Source organism: Oncorhynchus keta, chromosome 35 (genome assembly GCF_023373465.1).
Source record: "Oncorhynchus keta strain PuntledgeMale-10-30-2019 chromosome 35, Oket_V2, whole genome shotgun sequence".
Classification (NCBI taxonomy): domain Eukaryota; kingdom Metazoa; phylum Chordata; class Actinopteri; order Salmoniformes; family Salmonidae; genus Oncorhynchus; species Oncorhynchus keta.
The window spans coordinates 76,752,662-76,779,110 of NC_068455.1; the positions used below are offsets into that span (position 1 = coordinate 76,752,662).

At 47.2% G+C, this 26,449-nt stretch overlaps 2 protein-coding genes across 2 annotated transcripts in view; one reads left to right on the top strand and one right to left on the bottom strand.

Moving 5' to 3' along the window:
* The window catches only part of LOC118379634 (pyruvate carboxylase, mitochondrial-like), a 596,907-nt gene that overhangs the window by 206,586 nt on the left and 363,872 nt on the right, over positions 1 to 26,449 (bottom strand). The gene's annotated exons all lie outside the window — the stretch shown is intronic.
* LOC118378432 (leucine-rich repeat and fibronectin type-III domain-containing protein 2-like) overlaps positions 1 to 26,449 on the top strand; it is a 71,350-nt gene that overhangs the window by 19,006 nt on the left and 25,895 nt on the right. The window contains exons 3-6 of the mRNA XM_052497804.1: positions 13,186 to 13,990; positions 20,304 to 20,474; positions 21,529 to 21,690; positions 24,522 to 25,202. Coding sequence (XP_052353764.1) covers positions 13,186 to 13,990; positions 20,304 to 20,474; positions 21,529 to 21,690; positions 24,522 to 25,202 — 1,819 coding nt within the window. The remainder of the gene's footprint in view (positions 1 to 13,185; positions 13,991 to 20,303; positions 20,475 to 21,528; positions 21,691 to 24,521; positions 25,203 to 26,449) is intronic.

Sequence of the window (26,449 nt, forward strand, 5' to 3'; positions counted from 1 at the left end):
AAATGATTCCTTAACTGGACTAAATCAGAACGGGACAGTACTCAGAATAAAATTACAACACTGAAAAATTCTCAAATTATTCTACTCTGATTCCCTCTCTCTCTCGCTCTCTCCTGTATTCACTCTCTCTCGTTCTCTCTCTCGCTCATTCTCCTTTTCTCAAACTCTCTCATTTACGCTCTCTCTCTCTCTCTCTTGCTCTCTCCTGTATTCACTCTCTCTCGTTCTCTCTCTCGCTCATTCTCCTTTTCTCAAACTCTCTCATTTACGCTCACTCTCACGCTCTCTCTCTCGTTCTCTCTCTCTCTCATTCTATCTCTTGTTCTCACTTTCTTTCTAATTCACTTTCTCTAATCTCTCTCTCTTCTCTTGGGTCTATACTTTTGTACTTTTGTACTGCCTTGTCATAGTCACTGGGCACAGTTCCTATTGTTCTCCTCAACACACACACACACACACACACACACACACACACACACACACACACACACACACACACACACACACACACACACACACACACACACACACACACACACACACACACACACACACACACACACACACACACACACACACACACACACACACACACACACACACACACACACACACACACACACACACACACACACCACTGCAAATGAAAGGTCTGTTTCAACTACTGAGAACAAGTAATTTCTCTCTGCCTCCCTCTGCCTTTTTCAATAGTACTTTTTTCATTCCTTTTTAAACTTTACCTCTTTACCTCTATCTATCTATATCTATCTATATCTATCTATCTCTCTGTCTCTCTCTATCTATCTCTCTGTCTCTCTGTCTCTCTCTATCTATCTCTATCTATCTCTCTGTCTCTCTCTATCTATCTCTCTGTCTCTCTCTATCTATCTCTCTCTATCTCTCTGTCTCTCTATCTCTCTGTCTCTCTCTATCTATATCTCTGTCTCTCTATCTCTCTGTCTCTCTCTATCTATCTCTCTGTCTCTCTCTATCTATCTCTATCTATCTCTCTGTCTCTCTATCTATCTCTCTGTCTCTCTCTATCTATCTCTCTCTATCTCTCTGTCTCTCTATCTCTCTGTCTCTCTCTATCTATATCTCTGTCTCTCTATCTCTCTGTCTCTCTCTATCTATCTCTCTGTCTCTCTCTATCTATCTCTCTGTCTCTCTCTATCTATCTCTCTGTCTCTCTCTCTCTATCTCTCTGTCTCTCTCTATCTATCTCTCTGTCTCTCTCTCTCTATCTCTCTGTCTCTCTCTATCTATCTCTCTGTCTCGCTCTATCTATCTCTCTGTCTCTCTCTATCTATCTCTCTGTCTCTCTCTATCTATCTCTCTCTATCTATCTCTCTGTCTCTCTCTATATATCTCTCTGTCTCTCTCTATCTATCTCTCTGTCTCTCTCTATCTATCTCTATCTATCTCTATCTATCTCTCTGTCTCTCTCTATCTATCTCTCTGTCTCTATCTATATATCTCTCTGTCTCTCTCTATCTATCTCTCTGTCTCTCTCTATCTATCTCTATCTCTCTCTCTGTCTCTCTCTATCTATCTCTCTGTCTCTCTCTCTGTCTCTCTGTCTCTCTGTCTCTATCTCTCCGTCTCTCTCTATCTATCTCTCTGTCTCTCTCTATCTATCTCTCTGTCTCTCTCTATCTATCTCTCTCTTTCACTCTCTTTCACTCTCTCTCTTTTAGGGCTGCATGGGAAACATGTGTTTTACATTGCCAAAGCAAGTAAAATAGATAATAAACAAAAGTGAAATAAACAATACAAATGAACAGTAAACATTACACTCACAGAAGTTCCAAAATAATAAAGACATTGCAAATGTCATATTATGTCTATATACAGTGTTGTAATGATGTGCAAATAGTTAAAGTACAAAAAGGGAAAATAAATAAGCATAAATGTGGGTTGTGTTTACAGTGGTGTTTGTTCTTCACTGGTTGACCTTTTCTGGTGGCAACAGGTCACACATCTTGCTGCTGGGATGTCACACTGTGGTATTTCAATACCATGCATTTCGTTTTAGAGGAATTCAGAACAAGCTTCAAATTGCACAAATTACCATGCCATTGAGTGTGTGTGTGTGTGTGTGTGTGTGTGTGTGTGTGTGTGTGTGTGTGTGTGTGTGTGTGTGTGTGTGTGTGTGTGTGTGTGTGTGTGTGTGTGTGTGTGTGAGTGTGTGTGAGTGTGAGTGTGTGTGAGTGTGTGTGTGTGTGTGTGTGTGTGTGTGTGTGTGTGTGTGTGTGTGTGTGTGTGAGAGTGTGTGTGTGTGTGTATGTGTGTGCGTGTGTGTGTGCACATGTGTGTGTGTGTGCGTGTGCGTGTGTGTGTGTGAGAGAGTGTGTGTCTGCCTGCATCCTGTCTAAATAATTGTTGTCTTTCAAAAGAGACAGTATAAATTAATCTTGTGGTAAAATCATTCATTAGATTCATGATTAGTTTCATTATACGCCAGTGATCATCCTCAGAGGGGCAAAGACATGAACATAGACAGATATTATAACAATGGATTCAGCTCTACAAAACATAGACACACACACACACCTATATAACTCATCTCCTGAGAAATATTGTATCTGTCCCTATTTCTTCATCTATCTCTCTCCATCACCGAGCAGGGACTGAGGTAGGGTCTGAGGTAGGGTCTGAGGTAGGGTCTGAGGTAGGGACTGAGGTAGGGACTGAGGTAGGGACTGAGGCAGGGACTGAGGTAGGAACTGAGGTAGGGACTGAGGTAGGGTCTGAGGTAGGGACTGAGGTAGGGTCTGAGGTAGGGACTGAGGTAGGGTCTGAGGTAGGGACTGAGGTAGGGTCTGAGGTAGGGACTGAGGTAGGGTCTGAGGTAGGGTCTGAGGTAGGGTCTGAGGAGGGACTGAGGTAGGGTGTGAGGTAGGGTCTGAGGTAGGGACTGAGGTAGGGACTGAGGTAGGGACTGAGGCAGGGGCTGAGGTAGGGACTAAGGTAGGGACTGAGGTAGGGTCTGAGGTAGGGTCTGAGGTAGGGTCTGAGGAGGGACTGAGGTAGGGTGTGAGGTAGGGTCTGAGGTTGTAAGTCGCTCTGGATAAGAGCGTCTGCTAAATGACTTAAATGTAAATGTAAATGTAGGGACTGAGGTAGGGACTGAGGTAGGGACTGAGGTAGGGACTAAGGTAGGGACTGAGGTAGGGTCTGAGGTAGGGACTGAGGTAGGGACTGAGGTAGGGACTGAGGCAGGGACTGAGGTAGGAACTGAGGTAGGGACTGAGGTAGGGTCTGAGGTAGGGACTGAGGTAGGGTCTGAGGTAGGGACTAAGGTAGGGACTGAGGTAGGGTCTGAGGTAGGGACTGAAGGGACTGAGGGACTGAGGTAGGGTCTGAGGTAGGGTCTGAGGTAGGGTCTGAGGTAGGGTCTGAGGAGGGACTGAGGTAGGGTGTGAGGTAGGGTCTGAGGTAGGGACTGAGGTAGGGTCTGAGGTAGGGTCTGAGGAGGGACTGAGGTAGGGTGTGAGGTAGGGTCTGAGGTAGGGACTGAGGTAGGGACTGAGGTAGGGACTGAGGTAGGGTCTGAGGTAGGGACTGAGGTAGGGTCTGAGGTAGGGTCTGAGGTAGGGACTGAGGTAGGGACTGAGGCAGGGTCTGAGGTAGGGACTGAGGTAGGGACTGAGGTAGGGTCTGAGATAGGGTCTGAGGTAGGATCTGAGGAGGGACTGGGGTAGGTTCTGAGGAGGGACTGATGTAGGGTCTGAGGTAGGGTCTGAGGAGGGACTGAGGTAGGGACTGAGGTAGGGTCTGAGGTAGGATCTGAGGAGGGTCTGAGATAGGGTCTGAGGAGGGACTGAGGTAGGGACTGAGGTAGGGTCTGAGGTAGGGACTGAGGTAGGGTCTGAGGTAGGGTCTGAGATAGGGTCTGAGGTAGGATCTGAGGAGGGACTGGGGTAGGTTCTGAGGAGGGACTGATGTAGGGTCTGAGGTAGGGTCTGAGGAGGGACTGAGGTAGGGACTGAGGTAGGGTTTATGTGACAGAAGGAGCGAGGGAGGGGGAGAGAGAGTGGGGTATGAGGAAGACAGAGAGAAAGGGTGGGAGAGGAGAAGACAGGGATGACTGGAGGGTAGAAGAGAAGAGAGGGATGACTGGAGGGTAGAAGAGAAGAGAGGGATGACTGGAGGGTAGAAGAGAAGAGAGGGATGACTGGAGGGTAGAAGAGAAGACAGGGATGACTGGAGGGTAGAAGAGAAGAGAGGGATGACTGGAGGGTAGAAGAGAAGAGAGGGATGACTGGAGGGTAGAAGAGAAGAGAGGGATGACTGGAGGGTAGAGGAGAAGAGAGGGATGACTGGAGGGTAGAGGAGAAGACAGGGATGACTGGAAGGCAGATGAGAAGAGAGGGATGACTGGAGGGTAGAAGAGAAGAGAGGGATGACTGGAGGGTAGAGGAGAAGACAGGGATGACTGGAGGGTAGATGAGAAGAGAGGGATGACTGGAAGGCAGATGAGAAGAGAGGGATGACTGGAGGGCAGAGGAGAAGAGAGGGAAGGCAGGAAGGAGGAGTGGGAGAGAGGAATTGTGGAGGACAACAATAGGGAGAAGGAGGAATAGGCAGTATTAGAGGAGAAGAGAGGGATGACTGGAGGGTAGAAGAGGAAGATGAGGAGAAGGCAGGAAGGAGGAGGGGAGGAGTGGGAGAGAGGAATTGTGGAGGACAACAATAGGGAGAAGGAGGAATAGAGTATTAGAGGAGAAGAGAGGGATGACTGGAAGGCAGATGAGAAGAGAGGGATGACTGGAGGGTAGAAGAGAAGAGAGGGAAGGCAGGAAGGAGGAGTGGGAGAGAGGAATTGTGGAGGACAACAATAGGGAGAAGGAGGAATAGAGTATTAGAGGAGAAGAGAGGGATGACTGGAGGGTAGAGGAGAAGACAGGGAAGGCAGGAAGGAGGAGTGGGAGAGAGGAATTGTGGAGGACAACAATAGGGAGAAGGAGGAATAGAGTATTAGAGGAGAAAGGAGTGAAGAGATGATGGGAGGAGTTGAAGTACATAGATGGATGTGACGGTGATATCTGTTAGGGCTGGATCGATGGTTTCAGAGACAGATCAGTTACTCTACACACACACACACACACACACACACACACACACACACACACACACACACACACACACACACACACACACACACACACACACACACACACACACACACACACACACACACACACACACACACACACACACACACACACACACACACAGAGGGAGAAAGAGAGAAAGAGAGAAAGAGAGAGAGGGAGGGGATCGAGACTAGAGTAGACAGTAGACAGAGAGGAGAGAGAAGAGAGTAGAGAGAGAGAGAAGGAGTAAGAGAGAGAGAGAGAGAGAGAGAGGAGAGCAAGAGAGGGAGAGAAGGAGTGAGAGAGAGAGAGAGAGAGAGAGAGAGAGAGAGAGAGAGAGGGGCAGAGGCAGAGAGAGAGAGAGGCAGAGAGAGAGAGAGAGAGAGAGAGAGAGAGGGGGACAGAGGCAGAGAGTGAGAGAGAGGGGGACAGAGAGAGAGAGAGACAGAGAGAGAGAGGGACAGAGACAGAGACAGAGACAGAGACAGAGACAGAGACAGAGAGAGAGACAGAGACAGAGACAGAGAGAGAGAGGGACAGAGAGAGAGAGAGAGAGAGAGAGAGAGAGAGAGAGAGAGAGGGACAGAGACAGAGACAGAGAGACAGAGACAGAGAGAGAGAGAGAAGGGGGAAGAGACAGTGAGAAATTACATTACAAATGTCATATTATGTATAGTGTTGTTTACAGTGTTGTAACGATGTGCAAATAGTTCAAGTACAAAAGGGAAAATTAATAAACATAATTATGGGTTGTATTTACAATGGTGTTTGTTCTTCACTGGTTGACCTTTTCTTGTGGCAGCAGGTCACACATATTGCTGCTGTGATGTCACACTGTGGTATTTCACCCAGGAGTTTTGTTTTGGAATTCTTTGTGGATCTGTGTAATCAGAGGGAAATATTATCTCTCTAATATGGTCATACATTTGACAGGTGGTCAGGAAGTGCAGCTCAGTTTCCACATCATTTTGTGGGCAGTGAGCACATAGTCTGTCTTCTCTTGAGAGCCATGTCTGCCTACGGCGGCCTTTCTCAATAGCAAGGCTATGCTCACTGAGTCTGTACATAGTCAAAGCTTTCCTTAAGTTTGGGTCAGTCACAGTGGTCAGGTATGATTATTATTATTATTATTATTATTATTATGATGCTCTCTGAATTATTTGGTGTTTGTCCCATTTTGTGAAGTCTTGGTTGGTGAGCGGACCCCAGACCTCACAACCATGAAGGGCAATGGGCTCTATGACTGATTCAAGTAATTTTAGCCAGATCCGAATTGGTATGTTGCCATTTATGTTCCTTTTGATGGCATAGAAGGCCCTTATTGCCTTGTCTCTCAGATCGTTCACAGCTTTGTGGAAGTTACTTCTGGCGCTGATGTTTAGGCCGAGGTATATATAGTTTTTTGTGTGCTCTAAGGCAACGGTGTCTAGATGGAATTTGTATTTATGGTCCTGGTGACGACCGTTTTTGGAACACCATTATTTCGGTCTTACTGAGATTTTCTGTCAGGGCCCAGGTCTGCCAGAATCTGTGCAGAACATCTAAGTGCTGCTGTAGGCCCTCCTTGGTTGGGGTCAGAAGCACCAGATCATCAGCAAACAGTAGACATTTGACTTCGGATTCTAGTAGGGTGAGGCCGGGTGCTGCAGACTTTTCTAATGCCCCCTTCAAATTGTTTTTGATATATATATATTTAAGAGGGTGGGGCTCAGGCTGCATCCATGTTTCACCCCACGAAAAGAAATTTGTTTGTTATTTGCAAATTTTAACCGCACACTTGTTGTTTGTGCTTGTTTTTTCTGTCTGGACACAGGAACAGATCAACATAGACTCTCTCTCCCCCTCTCTCTATTCCTCTCCCTCTCTATTCCTCTCCCTCTCTCTCTCTCTCTCTCTCTCTCTCTCTCTCTCTCTCTCTCTCTCTCTCTCTCCCTCTCACTCTCTCTGTGTCTCTCTCTCTGTGTCTCTCTCTCTCTGTGTCTCTCTCTCTGTGTCTCTCTCTCTGTGTCTCTCTCTCTCTGTGTCTCTCTCTCTGTCTCTCTCTCTCTGTGTCTCTCTCTCTCTCTCTCTGTGTCTCTGTCTCTCTCTCTCTCTCTCTCTCTCTCTCTCTCTCTCTCTCTCTCTCTCTCTCTCTCTCTCTCTCTCTCTCTCTCTCTCTCTCTGTGTCTCTCTCTCTCTCTCTCTCTCTCTCTCTCTCTCTCTCTCTCTCTCTCTCTCTCTCTCTCTCTCTTTCTGTGTGTCTCTGTCTCTCTCTCTCTCTCTCTGGTATAGATACCGAGACATTTGCACAGAGAAATACTGTATCTCCGTCACCATTTCTATTTAAACATAGCCCTGTGGAACGGTTTCTTTCAGCTATTTTGTAAAAAATGACTGAAAACAAAAAGCGTTTTTGGTCGTAATTGAAAGAGACCAGTAAGTTTAAGGTTACTTTGTGGTTGTGGTAACTAGTGACAACCCTGTGGAAGTGTCCCTGTGACCATGTGTTACCGTGACGCCTGGTGTAATGCTCTGTTTTACGTCTGTTACTATGGAGTTTGCATGTGCAGTGTTGTGAGATGTTTTGACTAGGGTTTGGTTGTTGTTGCTAGGCCGTAGTGGAGTATTTGGCTGTTGCTATGCAGTATTAAGGTCTAGTGTAGAGTAGTGGATACATTGGCTGGATGCACAGTGTGTGTGTGTGTGTGTGTGTGTGTGTGTGTGTGTGTGTGTGTGTGTGTGTGTGTGTGTGTGTGTGTGTGAGTGAGCAGGAATTTTCTGCACTATAAAACACTATCATGTTTCAGAGAAGACTCACACACACAGTCTGGTTACACACTGTCTGGATACACACACACAGTCTGGATACACACACAGTCTGGTTACACACTGTCTGGATACACACACACAGTCTGGATACACACAGTCTGGTTACACACTGTCTGGATACACACACACAGTCTGGATACACACACACAGTCTGGTTACACACACAGTCTGGTTACACACACAGTCTGGTTACACACACACAGTCTGGTTACACACAGTCTGGTTACACACACACAGTCTGGTTACACACAGTCTGGTTACACACACAGTCTGGTTACACACACAGTCTGGTTACACACAGTCTGGTTACACACTCACAGTCTGGATACACACACACAGTCTGGATACACACACAGTCTGGATACACACACAGTCTGGTTACACACACAGTCTGGTTACACACACAGTCTGGATACACACAGTCTGGTTACACACAGTCTGGATACACACACAGTCTGGTTACACACACAGTCTGGTTACACACACAGTCTGGATACACACACAGTCTGGTTACACACACACAGTCTGGTTACACACACACAGTCTGGTTACACACGGTCTGGATACACACACAGTCTGGTTACACACAGTCTGGTTACACACACAGTCTGGTTACACACACAGTCTGGATACACACAGTCTGGTTACACACAGTCTGGATACACACACAGTCTGGTTACACACACAGTCTGGTTACACACACAGTCTGGTTACACACACAGTCTGGTTACACACACAGTCTGGTTACACACAGTCTGGTTACACACAGTCTGGTTACACACACAGTCTGGTTACACACAGTCTGGTTACACACACAGTCTGGTTACACACACACAGTCTGGTTACACACACACAGTCTGGTTACACACAGTCTGGTTACACACACACAGTCTGGTTACACACAGTCTGGTTACACACACAGTCTGGTTACACACACAGTCTGGTTACACACACAGTCTGGTTACACACAGTCTGGTTACACACACAGTCTGGTTACACACACAGTCTGGTTACACACACAGTCTGGTTACACACACAGTCTGGTTACACACAGTCTGGTTACACACAGTCTGGTTACACACACAGTCTGGTTACACACAGTCTGGTTACACACACAGTCTGGTTACACACAGTCTGGTTACACACACAGTCTGGTTACACACAGTCTGGTTACACACACAGTCTGGTTAAACACACAGTCTGGTTACACACACATTCTGGTTACACACACACAGTCTGGTTACACACACAGTCTGGTTACACACACAGTCTGGTTACACACACAGTCTGGTTACACACACATTCTGGTTACACACACACAGTCTGGTTACACACACAGTCTGGTTACACACACAGTCTGGTTACACACACAGTCTGGTTACACACACATTCTGGTTACACACACACAGTCTGGTTACACACAGTCTGGTTACACACACAGTCTGGTTACACACAGTCTGGTTACACACACAGTCTGGTTACACACAGTCTGGTTACACACACATTCTGGTTACACACACAGTCTGGTTACACACACACAGTCTGGTTACACACAGTCTGGTTACACACACAGTCTGGTTACACACAGTCTGGTTACACACACAGTCTGGTTAAACACACACAGTCTGGTTACACACAGTCTGGTTACACACACAGTCTGGTTACACACAGTCTGGTTACACACACAGTCTGGTTACACACAGTCTGGTTACACACACACAGTCTGGTTACACACACAGTCTGGTTACACACACACAGTCTGGTTAAACACACAGTCTGGTTACACACACATTCTGGTTACACACACACAGTCTGGTTACACACACAGTCTGGTTACACACACAGTCTGGTTACACACACACAGTCTGGTTACACACACACAGTCTGGTTACACACAGTCTGGTTACACACACAGTCTGGTTACACACAGTCTGGTTACACACACACAGTCTGGTTACACACACAGTCTGGTTACACACAGTCTGGTTACACACACACAGTCTGGTTACACACAGTCTGGTTACACACACAGTCTGGTTACACACAGTCTGGTTACACACAGTCTGGTTACACACAGTCTGGTTACACACACACAGTCTGGTTAAACACACAGTCTGGTTACACACACATTCTGGTTACACACACACAGTCTGGTTACACACACAGTCTGGTTACACACACAGTCTGGTTACACACACAGTCTGGTTACACACAGTCTGGTTACACACACAGTCTGGTTACACACAGTCTGGTTACACACACATTCTGGTTACACACAGTCTGGTTACACACACAGTCTGGTTACACACACAGTCTGGATACACACACAGTCTGGTTACACACACAGTCTGGATACACACAGTCTGGTTACACACACAGTCTGGTTACACACAGTCTGGTTACACACACAGTCTGGTTACACACATTCTGGTTACACACACACAGTCTGGTTACACACACAGTCTGGATACACACACAGTCTGGTTACACACACAGTCTGGATACACACACAGTCTGGATACACACACAGTCTGGTTACACACACACAGTCTGGTTACACACACAGTCTGGTTACACACAGTCTGGTTACACACACATTCTGGTTACACACACAGTCTGGTTACACACACAGTCTGGTTACACACACGGTCTGGTTACACACACAGTCTGGATACACACAGTCTGGTTACACACAGTCTGGTTACACACACAGTCTTGTTGAAGTCAGAAGTTTACAAACACAGGTATTTCAAGGCCTACCTTCAAACTCAGTGCCTCTTTGCTTGACCACATGGGAAAATCAAAAGAAATCGACCATGTCCTCAGAAACAAAATTGTAGACCTCCACAAGTCTGGTTCATCTTTTGGAGCAATTTCCAAATGCCTGAAGGTTCCACATTCATCAGTACAAACAATAATACGCAAGTATAAACACCATGGGACCACACAGCCGTCATACCGCTCAGGAAGTAGATTCGTTCTTTCTCCTAGAGATGAACGTACGTTGGTGCGAAAAGTGTTGATCAATCCCAGAACAACAACAAAGGACCTTGTGAAGATGCTGGAGGAAACAGGTACAAAATTATCCTATATCGACAGTAAAACGAGTCCTATATCGACATAACCTGAAAGGCCTCTCAGCAAGGAAGAAGCCACTGCTCCAAAACCACCATAAAAAAGCCAGACTACGATTTGCAACTGCACATGGGGACAAAGATCATACTTTTTGGAGAAATGTCCTGTTTGGCCATAATGACCATTGTTATGTTTGGAGGAGAAAGGGGGTGGCTTGCAAGCCGAAGAACACCGTCCCAACCGTGAAGCACGGGGGTGGCAGCATCATGTTGTGGGGGTGGCAGCATCATGTTGTGGGGGTGGCAGCATCATGTTGTGGGGGTGACAGCATCATGTTGTGGGGGTGGCAGCATCATGTTGTGGGGGTGGCAGCATCATGTTGTGGGGGTGGCAGCATCATGTTGTGGGGGTGGCAGCATCATGTTGTGGGGAGGCAGCATCATGTTGTGGGGTGGCATCATCATGTTGTGGGGGTGGCAGCATCATGTTGTGGGGGTGGCAGCATCATGTTGTGGGGGTGGCAGCATCATGTTGTGGGGGTGACAGCATCATGTTGTGGGGGTGGCAGCATCATGTTGTGGGGGTGGCAGCATCATGTTGTGGGGGGTGGCAGCATCATGTTGTGGGGGTGGCAGCATCATGTTGTGGGGGTGGCAGCATCATGTTGTGGGGGTGGCAGCATCATGTTGTGGGGGTGGCAGAATCATGTTGTGGGGGTGGCAGCATCATGTTGTCGGGGTGGCAGCATCATGTTGTGGGGGTGGCAGCATCATGTTGTGGGGGTGGCAGCATCATGTTGTGGGGGTGGCATCATCATGTTGTGGGGAGGCAGCATCATGTTGTGGGGGTGGCAGCATCATGTTGTGGGGGTGGCAGCATCATGTTGTGGGGGTGACAGCATCATGTTGTGGGGGTGGCAGCATCATGTTGTGGGGGTGGCAGCATCATGTTGTGGGGGTGGCAGCATCATGTTGTGGGGGTGGCAGCATCATGTTGTGGGGTTTCAGCATCATGTTGTGGGGGTGGCAGCATCATGTTGTGGGGGTGACAGCATCATGTTGTGGGGGTGGCAGCATCATGTTGTGGGGGTGGCAGCATCATGTTGTGGGGGTGGCAGCATCATGTTGTGGGGGTGGCAGCATCGTGTTGTGGGGGTGGCAGCATCATGTTGTGGGGGTGGCAGCATCATGTTGTGGGGGTGACAGCATCATGTTGTGGGGGTGCTTTGCTGCAGGAGGGACTGGTGCACTTCACATAATAGATGGCATCATGAGGAAGGAAAATGATCTGGATATATTGAAGCAACATCAAGACATCAGTCAGGAAGTTAAAGCTTGGTCACAAATGGTTCTTCCAAATGGACAATGACCCCAAGCATACTTACAAAGTTGTGGCAAAATGGCTTAAGGACAACAAAGTCAAGGGAATGGAGTGGCCATCACAAAGCCCTGACCTCAATCCTATAGAAAATGTGTGGGGAGAACTGAAAAACTGAAGAAGTGTGTGCGAGCAAGGAGGCCTACAAACCTGACTCAGTTACACCAGCTCTGTCAGGATGAATGGGACAAAATTCACCCAATTTTTTGGTGGGAAGCTTTGACCCAAGACAATTTAAAGGCAATGCTCCCAAATACTAATTGAGTATATGTAAACTTCTGACCCACTGGGAATGTGATGAAAGAAATAAAAGTTGAAATAAATCATTCTCTCTGCTTATATTCTAACATTTCACATTCTTAAAATAAAGCGGTGATCTTGACTGAGCTAAAACAGGGAATTTTTAACTAGGATTAAATGTCAGGAATTGTGAAAACTGAATTGAAATGTATTTGGCTAAGGTGTATGTAAACTTCTGACTTCAACTGTAGGCACAGCCACAAATACACTCCTACGTAATACTATCCAAACAACGTGCAAAATTAATCTGTAACAGTTAAACAGTTAAACAGTTAAATTAATCTGTAACTTTTCTCCCCCCCCCCTTCTCTCTCTGTCTTTCTCTCTCGGTCTCTGTTTCTTTCTCCCTCGCTCTGTCTCTCTGTCTCTCTGTCTCTCTGTCTCTCTGTCTCTCTCTCTCTCTGTCTCTCTTTCTCTCTCTCTGTCTCTCTGTCTCTCTGTCTCTCTCTCTCTCTGTCTCTCTCTCTCCCTGTCTCTCTCTCTCTGTTTCTCTCTCACTCTCTCTGTTTCTCTCTCACTCTCTTAGGTCTGCGGATAATTCTCAATATTACCATGCCAGACCCCCCACCCCACCACCCCACCCGAAGACGACACCCATCACCCCACACACACCTACACCCACAGAGAAGGACAGAACATTCCATCCTCTCCTCCGTCTCTCCTTCAATCACACTTCAGAATGACAGTGAAAGACTTCCCCAATCCCTTCCTCGATCATTCTCCTCGCATCTCATTCTGTGTTCCCCGGAAACCCCTCCCAACCCTACCCTTCCCTCACATCTCATTCGCTGTGTTTGCCCATCTCCTGCTTTTCCGGCCCTCCATTGGCTGACACTGGTCACATGCTGCTGCCTGTTGCCCTCTCTGATTGGTGCAGGGGAGATGTGGGACGTGGTTGCGGTGTGTCCATTCCACTGCGTCTGTCGGAACCTGTCAGACTCTCTGAGCACGCTCTGTGCAGATAAAGGCCTCCTATTCGTTCCACCGAATGTCGATCGGCGAACTGTCGAGCTCCGATTGGCTGATAACTACATCACGGAAGTAGGTGGGTCGGACTTTGCCAACATGACCGGATTGGTTGATTTGACTCTGTCCCGGAACACTATCCACTCCATCCGACCAATGGCGTTCTCCGATCTCGAGAGTTTGCGAAGTTTGCATTTGGACGGTAACCGCTTGACGACGCTGGGGCCGAGAGACCTTGTGGGAATGGTTAATCTACAGCACCTCATTGTCAACGGTAACCAGCTGACGAGGGTGTCGGCAGAAGCATTCGATGATTTCCTGCTGACGCTGGAGGACCTGGATATCTCATACAACAACCTCCGAAGGTCAGTAATTCCTTCTGTTCTGGTCAGTGTCCCAGCTTCTGTTCTGGTCAGTGTCCCAGTTTCTGTTCTGGTCAGTGTCCGAGTTTCTGTTCTGGTCAGTGTCCCAGTTTCTGTTCTGGTCAGTGTCCCAGTTTCTGTTCTGGTCAGTGTCCCAGTTTCTGTTCTGGTCAGTGTCCCAGCTTCTGTTCTGGTCAGTGTCCCAGTTTCTGTTCTGGTCAGTGTCCGAGTTTCTGTTCTGGTCAGTGTCCCAGTTTCTGTTCTGGTCAGTATTCCTTCTGTTCTGGTCAGTGTCCCAGCTTCTGTTCTGGTCAGTGTCCCAGTTTCTGTTCTGGTCAGTGTCCCAGTTTCTGTTCTGGTCAGTGTCCCAGCTTCTGTTCTGGTCAGTGTCCCAGTTTCTGTTCTGGTCAGTGTCCCAGTTTCTGTTCTGGTCAGTGTCCCAGTTTCTGTTCTGGTCAGTGTCCCAGTTTCTGTTCTGGTCAGTGTCCCAGTTTCTGTTCTGGTCAGTGTCCCAGTTTCTGTTCTGGTCAGTGTCCCAGTTTCTGTTCTGGTCAGTATTCCTTCTGTTCTGGTCAGTGTCCCAGTTTCTGTTCTGGTCAGTGTCCCAGTTTCTGTTCTGGTCAGTGTCCCAGTTTCTGTTCTGGTCAGTGTCCCAGTTTCTGTTCTGGTCAGTGTCCCAGTTTCTGTTCTGGTCAGTGTCCCAGTCTCTGTTCTGGTCAGTGTCCCAGTTTCTGTTCTGGTCAGTTTCCTAGCTCCCCATTTTCCCAGGTCAAATGAATGCATATAAACTGCTACAAAACAACCTTCAACCTTGTTGAACCTTCATTAGTGTGTTGTGGCTTGTTGAACCTTCATCAGTGTGTTCTGAAGATTATCTCAGGACCTGACCAGTCTCCACATGTTAATACCAGTCTCAGTATGTGACCAGTCTCCACATGTTAATACCAGTCTCAGGACCTGACCAGTCTCTACATGTTAATACCAGTCTCAGGACCTGACCAGTCTCCACATGTTAATACCAGTCTCAGGACCTGACCAGTCTCTACATGTTAATATCAGTCTCAGGACCTGACCAGTCTCCACATGTTAATACCAGTCTCAGGACCTGACCAGTCTCTACATGTTAATACCAGTCTCAGGACCTGACCAGTCTCTACATGTTAATACCAGTCTCAGGACCTGACCAGTCTCTACATGTTAATATCAGTCTCAGGACCTGACCAGTCTCTACATGTTAATATCAGTCTCAGGACCTGACCAGTCTCTACATGTTAATACCAGTCTCAGGACCTGACCAGTCTCCACATGTTAATACCAGTCTCAGGATGTGACCAGTCTCTACATGTTAATATCAGTCTCAGGATGTGACCAGTCTCTACATGTTAATACCAGTCTCAGGATGTGACCAGTCTCTACATGTTAATACCAGTCTCAGGACCTGACCAGTCTCTACATGTTAATATCAGTCTCAGGGCCTGACCAGTCTCTACATGTTAATATCAGTCTCAGGACCTGACCAGTCTCTACATGTTAATATCAGTCTCAGGACCTGACCAGTCTCTACATGTTAATATCAGTCTCAGGACCTGACCAGTCTCTACATGTTAATATCAGTCTCAGGACCTGACCAGTCTCTACATGTTAATACCAGTCTCAGGACCTGACCAGTCTCTACATGTTAATATCAGTCTCAGGACCTGACCAGTCTCTACATGTTAATATCAGTCTCAGGATGTGACCAGTCTCTACATGTTAATATCAGTCTCAGGACCTGACCAGTCTCTACATGTTAATATCAGTCTCAGGATGTGACCAGTCTCTACATGTTAATATCAGTCTCAGGACCTGACCAGTCTCTACATGTTAATATCAGTCTCAGGACCTGACCAGTCTCTACATGTTAATATCAGTCTCAGGACCTGACCAGTCTCTACATGTTAATACCAGTCTCAGGACCTGACCAGTCTCTACATGTTAATATCAGTCTCAGGATGTGACCAGTCTCTACATGTTAATATCAGTCTCAGGATGTGACCAGTCTCTACATGTTAATATCAGTCTCAGGACCTGACCAGTCTCTACATGTTAATATCAGTCTCAGGACCTGACCAGTCTCTACATGTTAATATCAGTCTCAGGACCTGACCAGTCTCTACATGTTAATATCAGTCTCAGGATGTGACCAGTCTCTACATGTTAATATCAGTCTCAGGACCTGACCAGTCTCTACATGTTAATATCAGTCTCTACATGTTAATATCAGTCTCAGGATGTGACCAGTCTCTACATGTTAATATCAGTCTCAGGATGTGACCAGTCTCTACATGTTAATATCAGTCTCAGGACCTGACCAGTCTCTACATGTTAATATCAGTCTCAGGATGTGACTAGTCTCTACATGTTAATATCAGTCTCAGGATGTGACCAGTCTCTACATGTTAATATCAGTCTCAGGACCTGACCAGTCTCTACATGTTAATATCAGTCTCAGGATGTGACCAGTCTCTACATGTTAATACCAGTCTCAGGATGTGACCAGTCTCTACATGTTAATATCAGTCTCAGGATGTGACCAGTCTCTACATGTTAATATCAGTCTCAGGACCTGACCAGTCTCTACATGTTAATATCAGTCTCAGGATGTGACCAGTCTCTACATGTTAATACCAGTCTCAGGACCTGACCAGTCTCTACATGTTAATACCAGTCTCAGGACCTGACCAGTCTCTACATGTTAATATCAGTCTCAGGACCTGACCAGTCTCCACATGTTAATACCAGTCTCAGGACCTGACCAGTCTCTACATGTTAATATCAGTCTCAGGATGTGACCAGTCTCTACATGTTAATATCAGTCTCAGGATGTGACCAGTCTCTACATGTTAATATCAGTCTCAGGACCTGACCAGTCTCTACATGTTAATATCAGTCTCAGGATGTGACCAGTCTCTACATGTTAATACCAGTCTCAGGACCTGACCAGTCTCTACATGTTAATATCAGTCTCAGGACCTGACCAGTCTCTACATGTTAATATCAGTCTCAGGACCTGACCAGTCTCTACATGTTAATATCAGTCTCAGGACCTGACCAGTCTCTACATGTTAATATCAGTCTCAGGACCTGACCAGTCTCTACATGTTAATATCAGTCTCAGGACCTGACCAGTCTCCACACGTTAAACCTCCCAGTTAAAATTCACTACTTTCATTAGTCTGCTTGCTCTGCATTCATATTTAGCTGTGTTCTTTTCAGGAAAACCAGGACAACAAGTAGAACTACCAGTAGAAAACAACATAACTGTTATATTCATTAAAAAACAAGGTCAGTAGAGCATAAAACCGGATTTAAAAAAATGAATTTGTAAGAATGCTGTTACGACAGAAATAGTTTGCTCAGTGTAAAATCAATATTCAAGGCGTCAGTGACCACTGTGTGGAGCTTGGAGTTTGTGACAGTAAATATGTGAACTCATTACAGTATTACAGACACTATGTCCTGGGATTTCTATGTAAACATAAACCCTTACCTTCTAACGACTCTTGTGTGGTTTGTGAGGCCATAGAGCAGAACGTTTTTCATGAAAGTCTCATCTTTTCATAGAAGGGTCATAATAGATTGAAGCTCCAACGGGTCCGACTTTACAGACGTTTTTTTGTGAGAAGAACTGTTTTAAGGATCCGCCTTTGTCGCACAAAAACTGCTTTTGCTCAGGTCCCGTTAATTACACAGACTAATGGTTGATATCAGTGGATGCTGAGGACGTAGAGGAATCCAATGCTGGCAACAACCCACCAGTGTTACTCGAACTAGAGGTCTTCACTGGTCCAGGAAGATGGAACCGTTCCGAAATGGATCCCACCCGACCAGATACGCATTCACAAATATATTATTAAACACAGAGTCGTTCCCGAATGGACCCGAGGCATTCCCACCCGACCAGAGTCGTTCCCGAATGGACCCGAGGCATTCCCACCCGACCAGAGTCGTTCCCGAATGGACCCGAGGCATTCCCACCCGACCAGAGTCGTTCCCGAATGGACCCGAGGCATTCCCACCCGACCAGAGTCGTTCCCGAATGGACCCGAGGCATTCCCACCCGGCCAGAGTCATTCCCGAATGGACCCGAGGCATTCCCACCCGACCAGAGTCGTTCCCGAATGGACCCGAGGCATTCCCACCCGACCAGAGTCGTTCCCGAATGGACCCGAGGCATTCCCACCCGACCAGAGTCGTTCCCGAATGGACCCGAGGCATTCCCACCCGACCAGAGTCGTTCCCGAGTGGACCCGAGGCATTCCCACCCGACCAGAGTCGTTCCCGAATGGACCCGAGGCATTCCCACCCGACCAGAGTCGTTCCCGAGTGGACCCGAGGCATTCCCACCCGACCAGAGTCGTTCCCGAATGGACCCGAGGCATTCCCACCCGACCAGAGTCGTTCCCGAGTGGACCCGAGGCATTCCCACCCGACCAGAGTCGTTCCCGAATGGACCCGAGGCATTCCCACCCGGCCAGAGTCGTTCCCGAATGGACCCGAGGCATTCCCACCCGACCAGAGTCGTTCCCGAGTGGACCCGAGGACAGTCAGACCCGTTTTGACAAACCCAAACAGACACGTCTGAGAGACCCGTTCAGATCCGAAAGTAGAAAGATAGAGAAAGAAAGAAACCTCTGGGCTCGGACATCAATAAATGAGAGATCAATTATCCATAGTTACGTGTTGTTAAAAACCTGCCTGTAACAAATTACACAATTATTTGTTGTTTCGATGTGAAGCAAAACTTTATCGTTTTATATATATATTTTTTTACTTGGTTTATATTTTCAGAAAACAATCATTATTCACCTCAGGGTTTAGCTGTTGGAGAGTTGAGCACTAAATTTATCAGGGCATTGTATGTATAGGCCTATAGGCTCAGGGGTCAACTGTATGATATTAATATAAAATATGTATATCCTATATGTATATTTATTTATTTTTTATTTATCCGTTATTTTACCAGGTAAGTTGACTGAGAACACGTTCTCATTTGCAGCAACAACCTGGGGAATAGTTACAGGGGAGAGGAGGGGGATGAATGAGCCAATTGTAAACTGGGAATTATTAGGTGACCATGATGGTTTGAGGGCCAGATTGGGAATTTAGCCAGGACACCAGGGTTAACACCCCTACTCTTACAATAAGTGCCATGGGATCTTTAATGACCTCAGAGAGTCAGGACACCCGTTTAACGTCCCATCCGAAAGACGGCACCCTACACAGGGCACTGTCCCCAATCACTGCCCTGGGGGATTGGGATATTTTTTTTTAGACCTGAGGAAAGAGTGCCTCCTACTGGCCCTCCAACACCACTTCCAGCAGCATCTGGTCGCCCATCCAGAACCAACCAGAACCAACCCTGCCTGGTTTCAGAGGCAAGCCAGCAGAGGCAAGCCAGCAGAAGCAAGCCAGCAGAAGCAAGCCAGCAGAGGCAAGCCAGCAGAGGCAAGCCAGCAGAGGCAAGCCAGCAGAAGCAAGCCAGCAGAGGCAAGCCAGCAGAGGCAAGCCAGCAGAAGCAAGCCAGCAGAGGCAAGCCAGCAGAAGCAAGCCAGCAGAGGCAAGCCAGCAGAGGCAAGCCAGCAGAGGCAAGCCAGCAGAAGCAAGCCAGCAGAGGCAAGCCAGCAGAGGCAAGCCAGCAGAGGCAAGCCAGCAGAAGCAAGCCAGCAGAGGCAAGCCAGCAGAAGCAAGCCAGCAGAGGCAAGCCAGCAGAAGCAAGCCAGCAGAGGCAAGCCAGCAGAGGCAAGCCAGCAGAGGCAAGCCAGCAGAAGCAAGCCAGCAGAAGCAAGCCAGCAGAGGCAAGCCAGCAGAAGCAAGCCAGCAGAGGCAAGCCAGCAGAAGCAAGCCAGCAGAGGCAAGCCAGCAGAGGCAAGCCAGCAGTGGGATGCAGGGAGGTATACAAAAGTAAGAGAAGCCTAGGTCTCCCCAGAGAGAGACATCCCGGGGTCATGTTCCAGACACCACTCGGGTCCAAGTGTGGATCTCTGAACTTCGGGGTCTGTTGGACCCGTGAAGACCTCTAGCACAAACATGCCGATGTCGCGTTGGTAATGTAGGAGTGGAACAGCGACCATGACCTGGTGACTCTACGTAGCCTTTATGTAGCGATATGTAGTGCTTATAAACACCATACGAATGCTAATAAGCATTTAATAAACCATTGACAGGGTTCCATGAGAGTCTATCTAGAACACGGCCAGTCTCCACACCCTGAACATCTATGTAGTGCTTATGAACAACATATGAATGTTAATAACCTCTCCCTCCGCTACGGTAGGGTCCCGTGGGAGTCGATCCAGAACATGGCCAGTCTACACACCCTGAACCTGGATCATAATCTGATAGACCACATCGCAGAGGGATCCTTTGGAGAACTGTACAAGCTGGCTCGCCTGGATATGACCTCCAATAGGCTGAGGACCCTGCCACCTGATCCCCTGTTTGCAAGGTAAGATACAATTATTATACTGTATACCGTAAACACCCAGCTAGCCTGTCCTAGAAGTTAGAGAGCGGTACAAGCTGGCTGGAGGTCAGGGGTCAGAGGTTAGAGAGCTGTACAAGCTGGCTGGAGGTCAGAGGTCAGAGGTTAGAGAGCTGTACAAGCTGGCTTGCCTGAATGTGAGGTCCAACAGGCTCTGCACCCTATGTTAGCTAGGTAGATACCGTAGCTCTAGGATGGAGGTCAGAGGTCAGAGGTTTGAGAGCTGTACAAGCTGGCTCGCCCAGACCCTACCGCCTGGATCCCCCGTCTGCCAGGTAGGTAACAGAAAGTTTTCTGGTTCAAGTCCCGTGCCAGGTGATTGAAAAACTGGCTCCTGGGACAGAATATAAACTCCTGTTCTCACCAAATTCATTAATAAAGTATCATTTTAAATACATGCCATTATGCATTTATCTTTCATCCAAAGTGACTTGATAAGTAAGTGTATTCATTCTTGCATTGGTGTCTCCATCGGGAATCAAACTCTGCAAGAGCAACACTCCACCAATGGAATGTCTATTCATTGTGTTCTCTGTCTCTCTCTCTCTCTGTCTGTCTGTCTGTCTGTCTGTCTGTCTGTCTGTCTGTCTGTCTGTCTGTCTGTCTGTCTGTCTGTCTGTCTGTCTGTCTGTCTGTCTGTCTGTCTGTCTGTCTGTCTGTCTGTCTGTCTGTCTGTCTGTCTGTCTGTCTGTCTGTCTGTCTGTCTGTCTCTCTGTCTGTCTGTCTGTCTGTCTGTCTGTCTGTCTGTCTCTGTCTCTGTCTCTGTCTCTTTCTCTCTCTCTCTCTCTCTCTCTCTCTCTCTCTCTCTCTCTCTCTCTCTCTCTCTCTCTCTCTCTCTCTCTCTGTCTCTGTGTCTCTCTCTCTCTCTGTCTCTCTCTCTCTCTCTCTCTCTCTCTCTCTCTCTCTCTCTCTCTCTCTCTCTCTTTCTCTCTCTGTCTCTCTCTCTCTCTCTCTCTCTCTCTCTCTCTCTGTCTCTGTGTCTCTCTCTCTTTCTCTCTCTCTCTCTCTCCTCTCCCAGGTCTCAGACGGGAGCCCTCAGTCCCACTCCCTACAACAGCGTCATCAGCCTGAACTTCGGAGGGAACCCGCTACACTGTAACTGTGAGTTGCTATGGTTACGGCGGCTGGTCCGAGAGGACGACATGGAGACGTGCGCCACGCCCCCTCAGCTGGCCGGCAGGTAACCACGGCAATAATTATATGAATGATCGCTTTACTCTTATACCACAACATTGCTGAAAAATAATAAAAGCATACTTGGATTCAACAGTGGCAGGTAGGATACTCTGATTCAAAGGTGGCAGGTAGGATACTCTGATTCAAAGGTGGCAGGTAGGATACTCTGATTCAACACTGGTAGGTAGGATACTCTGATTCAAAGGTGGTAGGTAGGATACTCTGATTCAAAGGTGGCAGGTAGGATACTCTGATTCAAAGGTGGTAGGTAGGATACTCTGATTCAAAGGTGGCAGGTAGGATACTCTGATTCAAAGGTGGTAGGTAGGATACTCTGATTCAACACTGGTAGGTAGGATACTCTGATTCAAAGGTGGTAGGTAGGATACTCTGATTCAACACTGGTAGGTAGGATACTCTGATTCAAAGGTGGTAGGTAGGATACTCTGATTCAAAGGTGGTAGGTAGGATACTCTGATTCAAAGGTGGCAGGTAGGATACTCTGATTCAAAGGTGGTAGGTAGGATACTCTGATTCAAAGGTGGTAGGTAGGATACTCTGATTCAAAGGTGGTAGGTAGGATACTCTGATTCAAAGGTGGCAGGTAGGATACTCTGATTCAAAGGTGGTAGGTAGGATACTCTGATTCAAAGGTGGTAGGTAGGATACTCTGATTCAAAGGTGGTAGGTAGGATACTCTGATTCAAAGGTGGCAGGTAGGATACTCTGATTCAACACTGGTAGGTAGGATACTCTGATTCAAAGGTGGTAGGTAGGATACTCTGATTCAAAGGTGGCAGGTAGGATACTCTGATTCAACACTGGTAGGTAGGATACTCTGATTCAAAGGTGGTAGGTAGGATACTCTGATTCAAAGGTGGCAGGTAGGATACTCTGATTCAAAGGTGGTAGGTAGGATACTCTGATTCAACACTGGTAGGTAGGATACTCTGATTCAAAGGTGGTAGGTAGGATACTCTGATTCAACACTGGTAGGTAGGATACTCTGATTCAAAGGTGGTAGGTAGGATACTCTGATTCAAAGGTGGTAGGTAGGATACTCTGATTCAAAGGTGGCAGGTAGGATACTCTGATTCAAAGGTGGTAGGTAGGATACTCTGATTCAAAGGTGGCAGGTAGGATACTCTGATTCAACACTGGTAGGTAGGATACTCTGATTCAAAGGTGGTAGGTAGGATACTCTGATTCAAAGGTGGTAGGTAGGATACTCTGATTCAAAGGTGGTAGGTAGGATACTCTGATTCAAAGGTGGCAGGTAGGATACTCTGATTCAAAGGTGGTAGGTAGGATACTCTGATTCAAAGGTGGCAGGTAGGATACTCTGATTCAAAGGTGGTAGGTAGGATACTCTGATTCAAAGTGGTAGGTAGGATACTCTGATTCAAAGGTGGCAGGTAGGATACTCTGATTCAAAGGTGGTAGGTAGGATACTCTGATTCAACACTGGTAGGTAGGATACTCTGATTCAACACTGGTAGGTAGGATACTCTGATTCAAAGGTGGTAGGTAGGATACTCTGATTCAAAGGTGGTAGGTAGGATACTCTGATTCAAAGGTGGCAGGTAGGATACTCTGATTCAAAGGTGGCAGGTAGGATACTCTGATTCAACACTGGTAGGTAGGATACTCTGATTCAACACTGGTAGGTAGGATACTCTGATTCAAAGGTGGTAGGTAGGATACTCTGATTCAACACTGGTAGGTAGGATACTCTGATTCAAAGGTGGTAGGTAGGATACTCTGATTCAACACTGGTAGGTAGGATACTCTGATTCAAAGGTGGTAGGTAGGATACTCTGATTCAACACTGGTAGGTAGGATACTCTGATTCAAAGGTGGTAGGTAGGATACTCTGATTCAAAGGTGGTAGGTAGGATACTCTGATTCAAAGGTGGCAGGTAGGATACTCTGATTCAAAGGTGGCAGGTAGGATACTCTGATTCAACACTGGTAGGTAGGATACTCTGATTCAAAGGTGGTAGGTAGGATACTCTGATTCAAAGGTGGCAGGTAGGATACTCTGATTCAAAGGTGGTAGGTAGGATACTCTGATTCAAAGGTGGTAGGTAGGATACTCTGATTCAACACTGGTAGGTAGGATACTCTGATTCAAAGGTGGCAGGTAGGATACTCTGATTCAAAGGTGGTAGGTAGGATACTCTGATTCAAAGGTGGTAGGTAGGATACTCTGATTCAAAGGTGGTAGGTAGGATACTCTGATTCAAAGGTGGTAGGTAGGATACTCTGATTCAAAGGTGGTAGGTAGGATACTCTGATTCAAAGGTGGTAGGTAGGATACTCTGATTCAAAGGTGGTAGGTAGGATACTCTGATTCAAAGGTGGTAGGTAGGATACTCTGATTCAAAGGTGGCAGGTAGGATACTCTGATTCAAAGGTGGCAGGTAGGATACTCTGATTCAACACTGGCAGGTAGGATACTCTGATTCAACACTGGTAGGTAGGATACTCTGATTCAAAGGTGGTAGGTAGGATACTCTGATTCAAAGGTGGTAGGTAGGATACTCTGATTCAAAGGTGGCAGGTAGGATATGGAGATATTGAGGCCAGTAAACCCTCTGGCTCCAGGATGCCTCCCTGCAGATTTCCCCACAGACAACCATCCAGTCATCAGCCCACCTCTCCTTAACCTTGAGGTTAATGATGCCCGCTGATTTGAGATGAGAAACTGTCTTAACAACGTGTGATTAACATCTTGTGTTTCTTATGCTTGTTTCCATCGAAAAGATACTTGTTCAGCACTGACCTCGTACATTGTCTTGATTTTTCCTCTGTCTCTCCATCTCACCTGTCCAGGTATTTCTGGTCCATCCCTGAGGAGGAGTTCACCTGTGAACCGCCCCTCATCACCAGACACAGCCACAAGCTCTGGGTCCTGGAAGGTCAAAGGGCAACCTTGAAATGCAGAGCCATCGGCGACCCCGAACCCGTCATCCATTTTGTCTCACCCGGCGATCGGATCGTGGCGAACTCCAGCCGCGCGACATCGTACCGGAACGGAACATTGGATCTCTTAGTTACGGTTGCTAGGGACGACGGAGCGTACACGTGCATAGCGATAAACGCAGCGGGGGAAGCTACCGCGACGGTGGATCTAAAGATCGTTCCGTTGCCGCACCGGAACGGGAATGTGACGGTTACCGGGAACACTGGGAATTCTAACGGGAATATTCCGGGTTCTTCAGACATCACCACCGGGAAAAGTGGGAATTCCGGAGTTAATGGTGTAAATGTGAGAGAAACAGAGGAAGGGAAAGGAGAAGAGGGAGAGGGGGGTGAGGAGGAGGAGGAGGAGGAGGAGGAGGAGGAGGACGGAGGGACTAGGGTGGAGGAAGGAGAGAGGATTGTAGGGATACAAGGAGTCACTTCTACCTCAGCCCAGGTGAGATGGGACCTCGGCCGATCGGCTGGAGTTTACCTGGTGTGGATGTTTCAGATACAGTACAACTGCACAGCCGACGAGGCGCTGGTGTACAGGTGAGTCTATAATTATACCGGAGTTCACCCCATACACACCTGACCTCTATACACCTAATTTATCTACCCCTCACCTGTACAGCTGACGAGACACTGGTGTACAGATGGGTCTATAGTTATACCTGAGTTCACCCCACACACCTGACCTCTGTACAACAATACACCTGACCTCACTAACCTCTATACAATTATACACCTGACCTCACTAACCTCTATACAACAATACACCAGACCTCACTAACCTCTATACAATTATACACCTGACCTCACTAACCTCTGTACAACAATACACCTGACCTCACTAACCTCTATACAACAATACACCAGACCTCACTAACCTCTATACAACCATACACCTGACAACACTGACCTCTGACCTCTATACAACCATACACCTGACACACCTGACACACCTGACCTATGACCTCTATACTACACCTGCCAGTATGAGATGGTCGTATGTGGGATACAGGCACAGAGAGAAAAGAGGCCGGAGTGGAGAGAATAAGGAAGGAAGAGATTTTGACAGGGAGACCCTCAAGGGACCATGGGTAATGGAGTCTGAAGGATGGGTTTAAACTACAGAGTCAATACATATTATGTTACAACCTATCAGAGAGACAGATACACTTGGGAGAGAGAGAGAGAGAGAGACAGAGAGAGAGAGGGGTCAGGTAGGAGAGAGAGATGAGATAGAGGAGGGAATAGGGAAAGAATGAACAATGAACAATTATAGACATAAGAGGAAGTAACTGCCATGTTCTCTCTCTCTCTCTCTCTCTGTCTGTCTCTCTCTCTCTGTCTCTCTCTCTCTCTCTCTCTCTCTCTATCTCTCTCTTTCACACTCTCTCTCTCTTTCACACACTCTCTCTCTCTCTCTCTCTCTCTCTCTCTCTCTCTTCTCTCTCTCTCTCTCTCTCTCTCTCTCTCTCTCTCTCTCTCTCTCACACTCTCTTTCGGTCTCTCTCTCTTTCACACTCTCTCTCGCTCCTATCCTCTGTTTCTCCTGCCCTCTATCATTTATGCAGTCAGAGAATGAAATAATATAATGAAAAGAGAAAGGGGGATGAAGACAGTGATGAGGAGAGTATACTCTTGGAAGGTGCTATCTAAACTCAGCATAAAAAGAAACATCCTCTCACTGTCAACTGCGTTTATTTTCAGCAAACCTAACGTGTAAATATTTGTATGAACATAAGATTCAACAACTGAGACATAAACTGAACAAGTTCCACAGACATGTGACT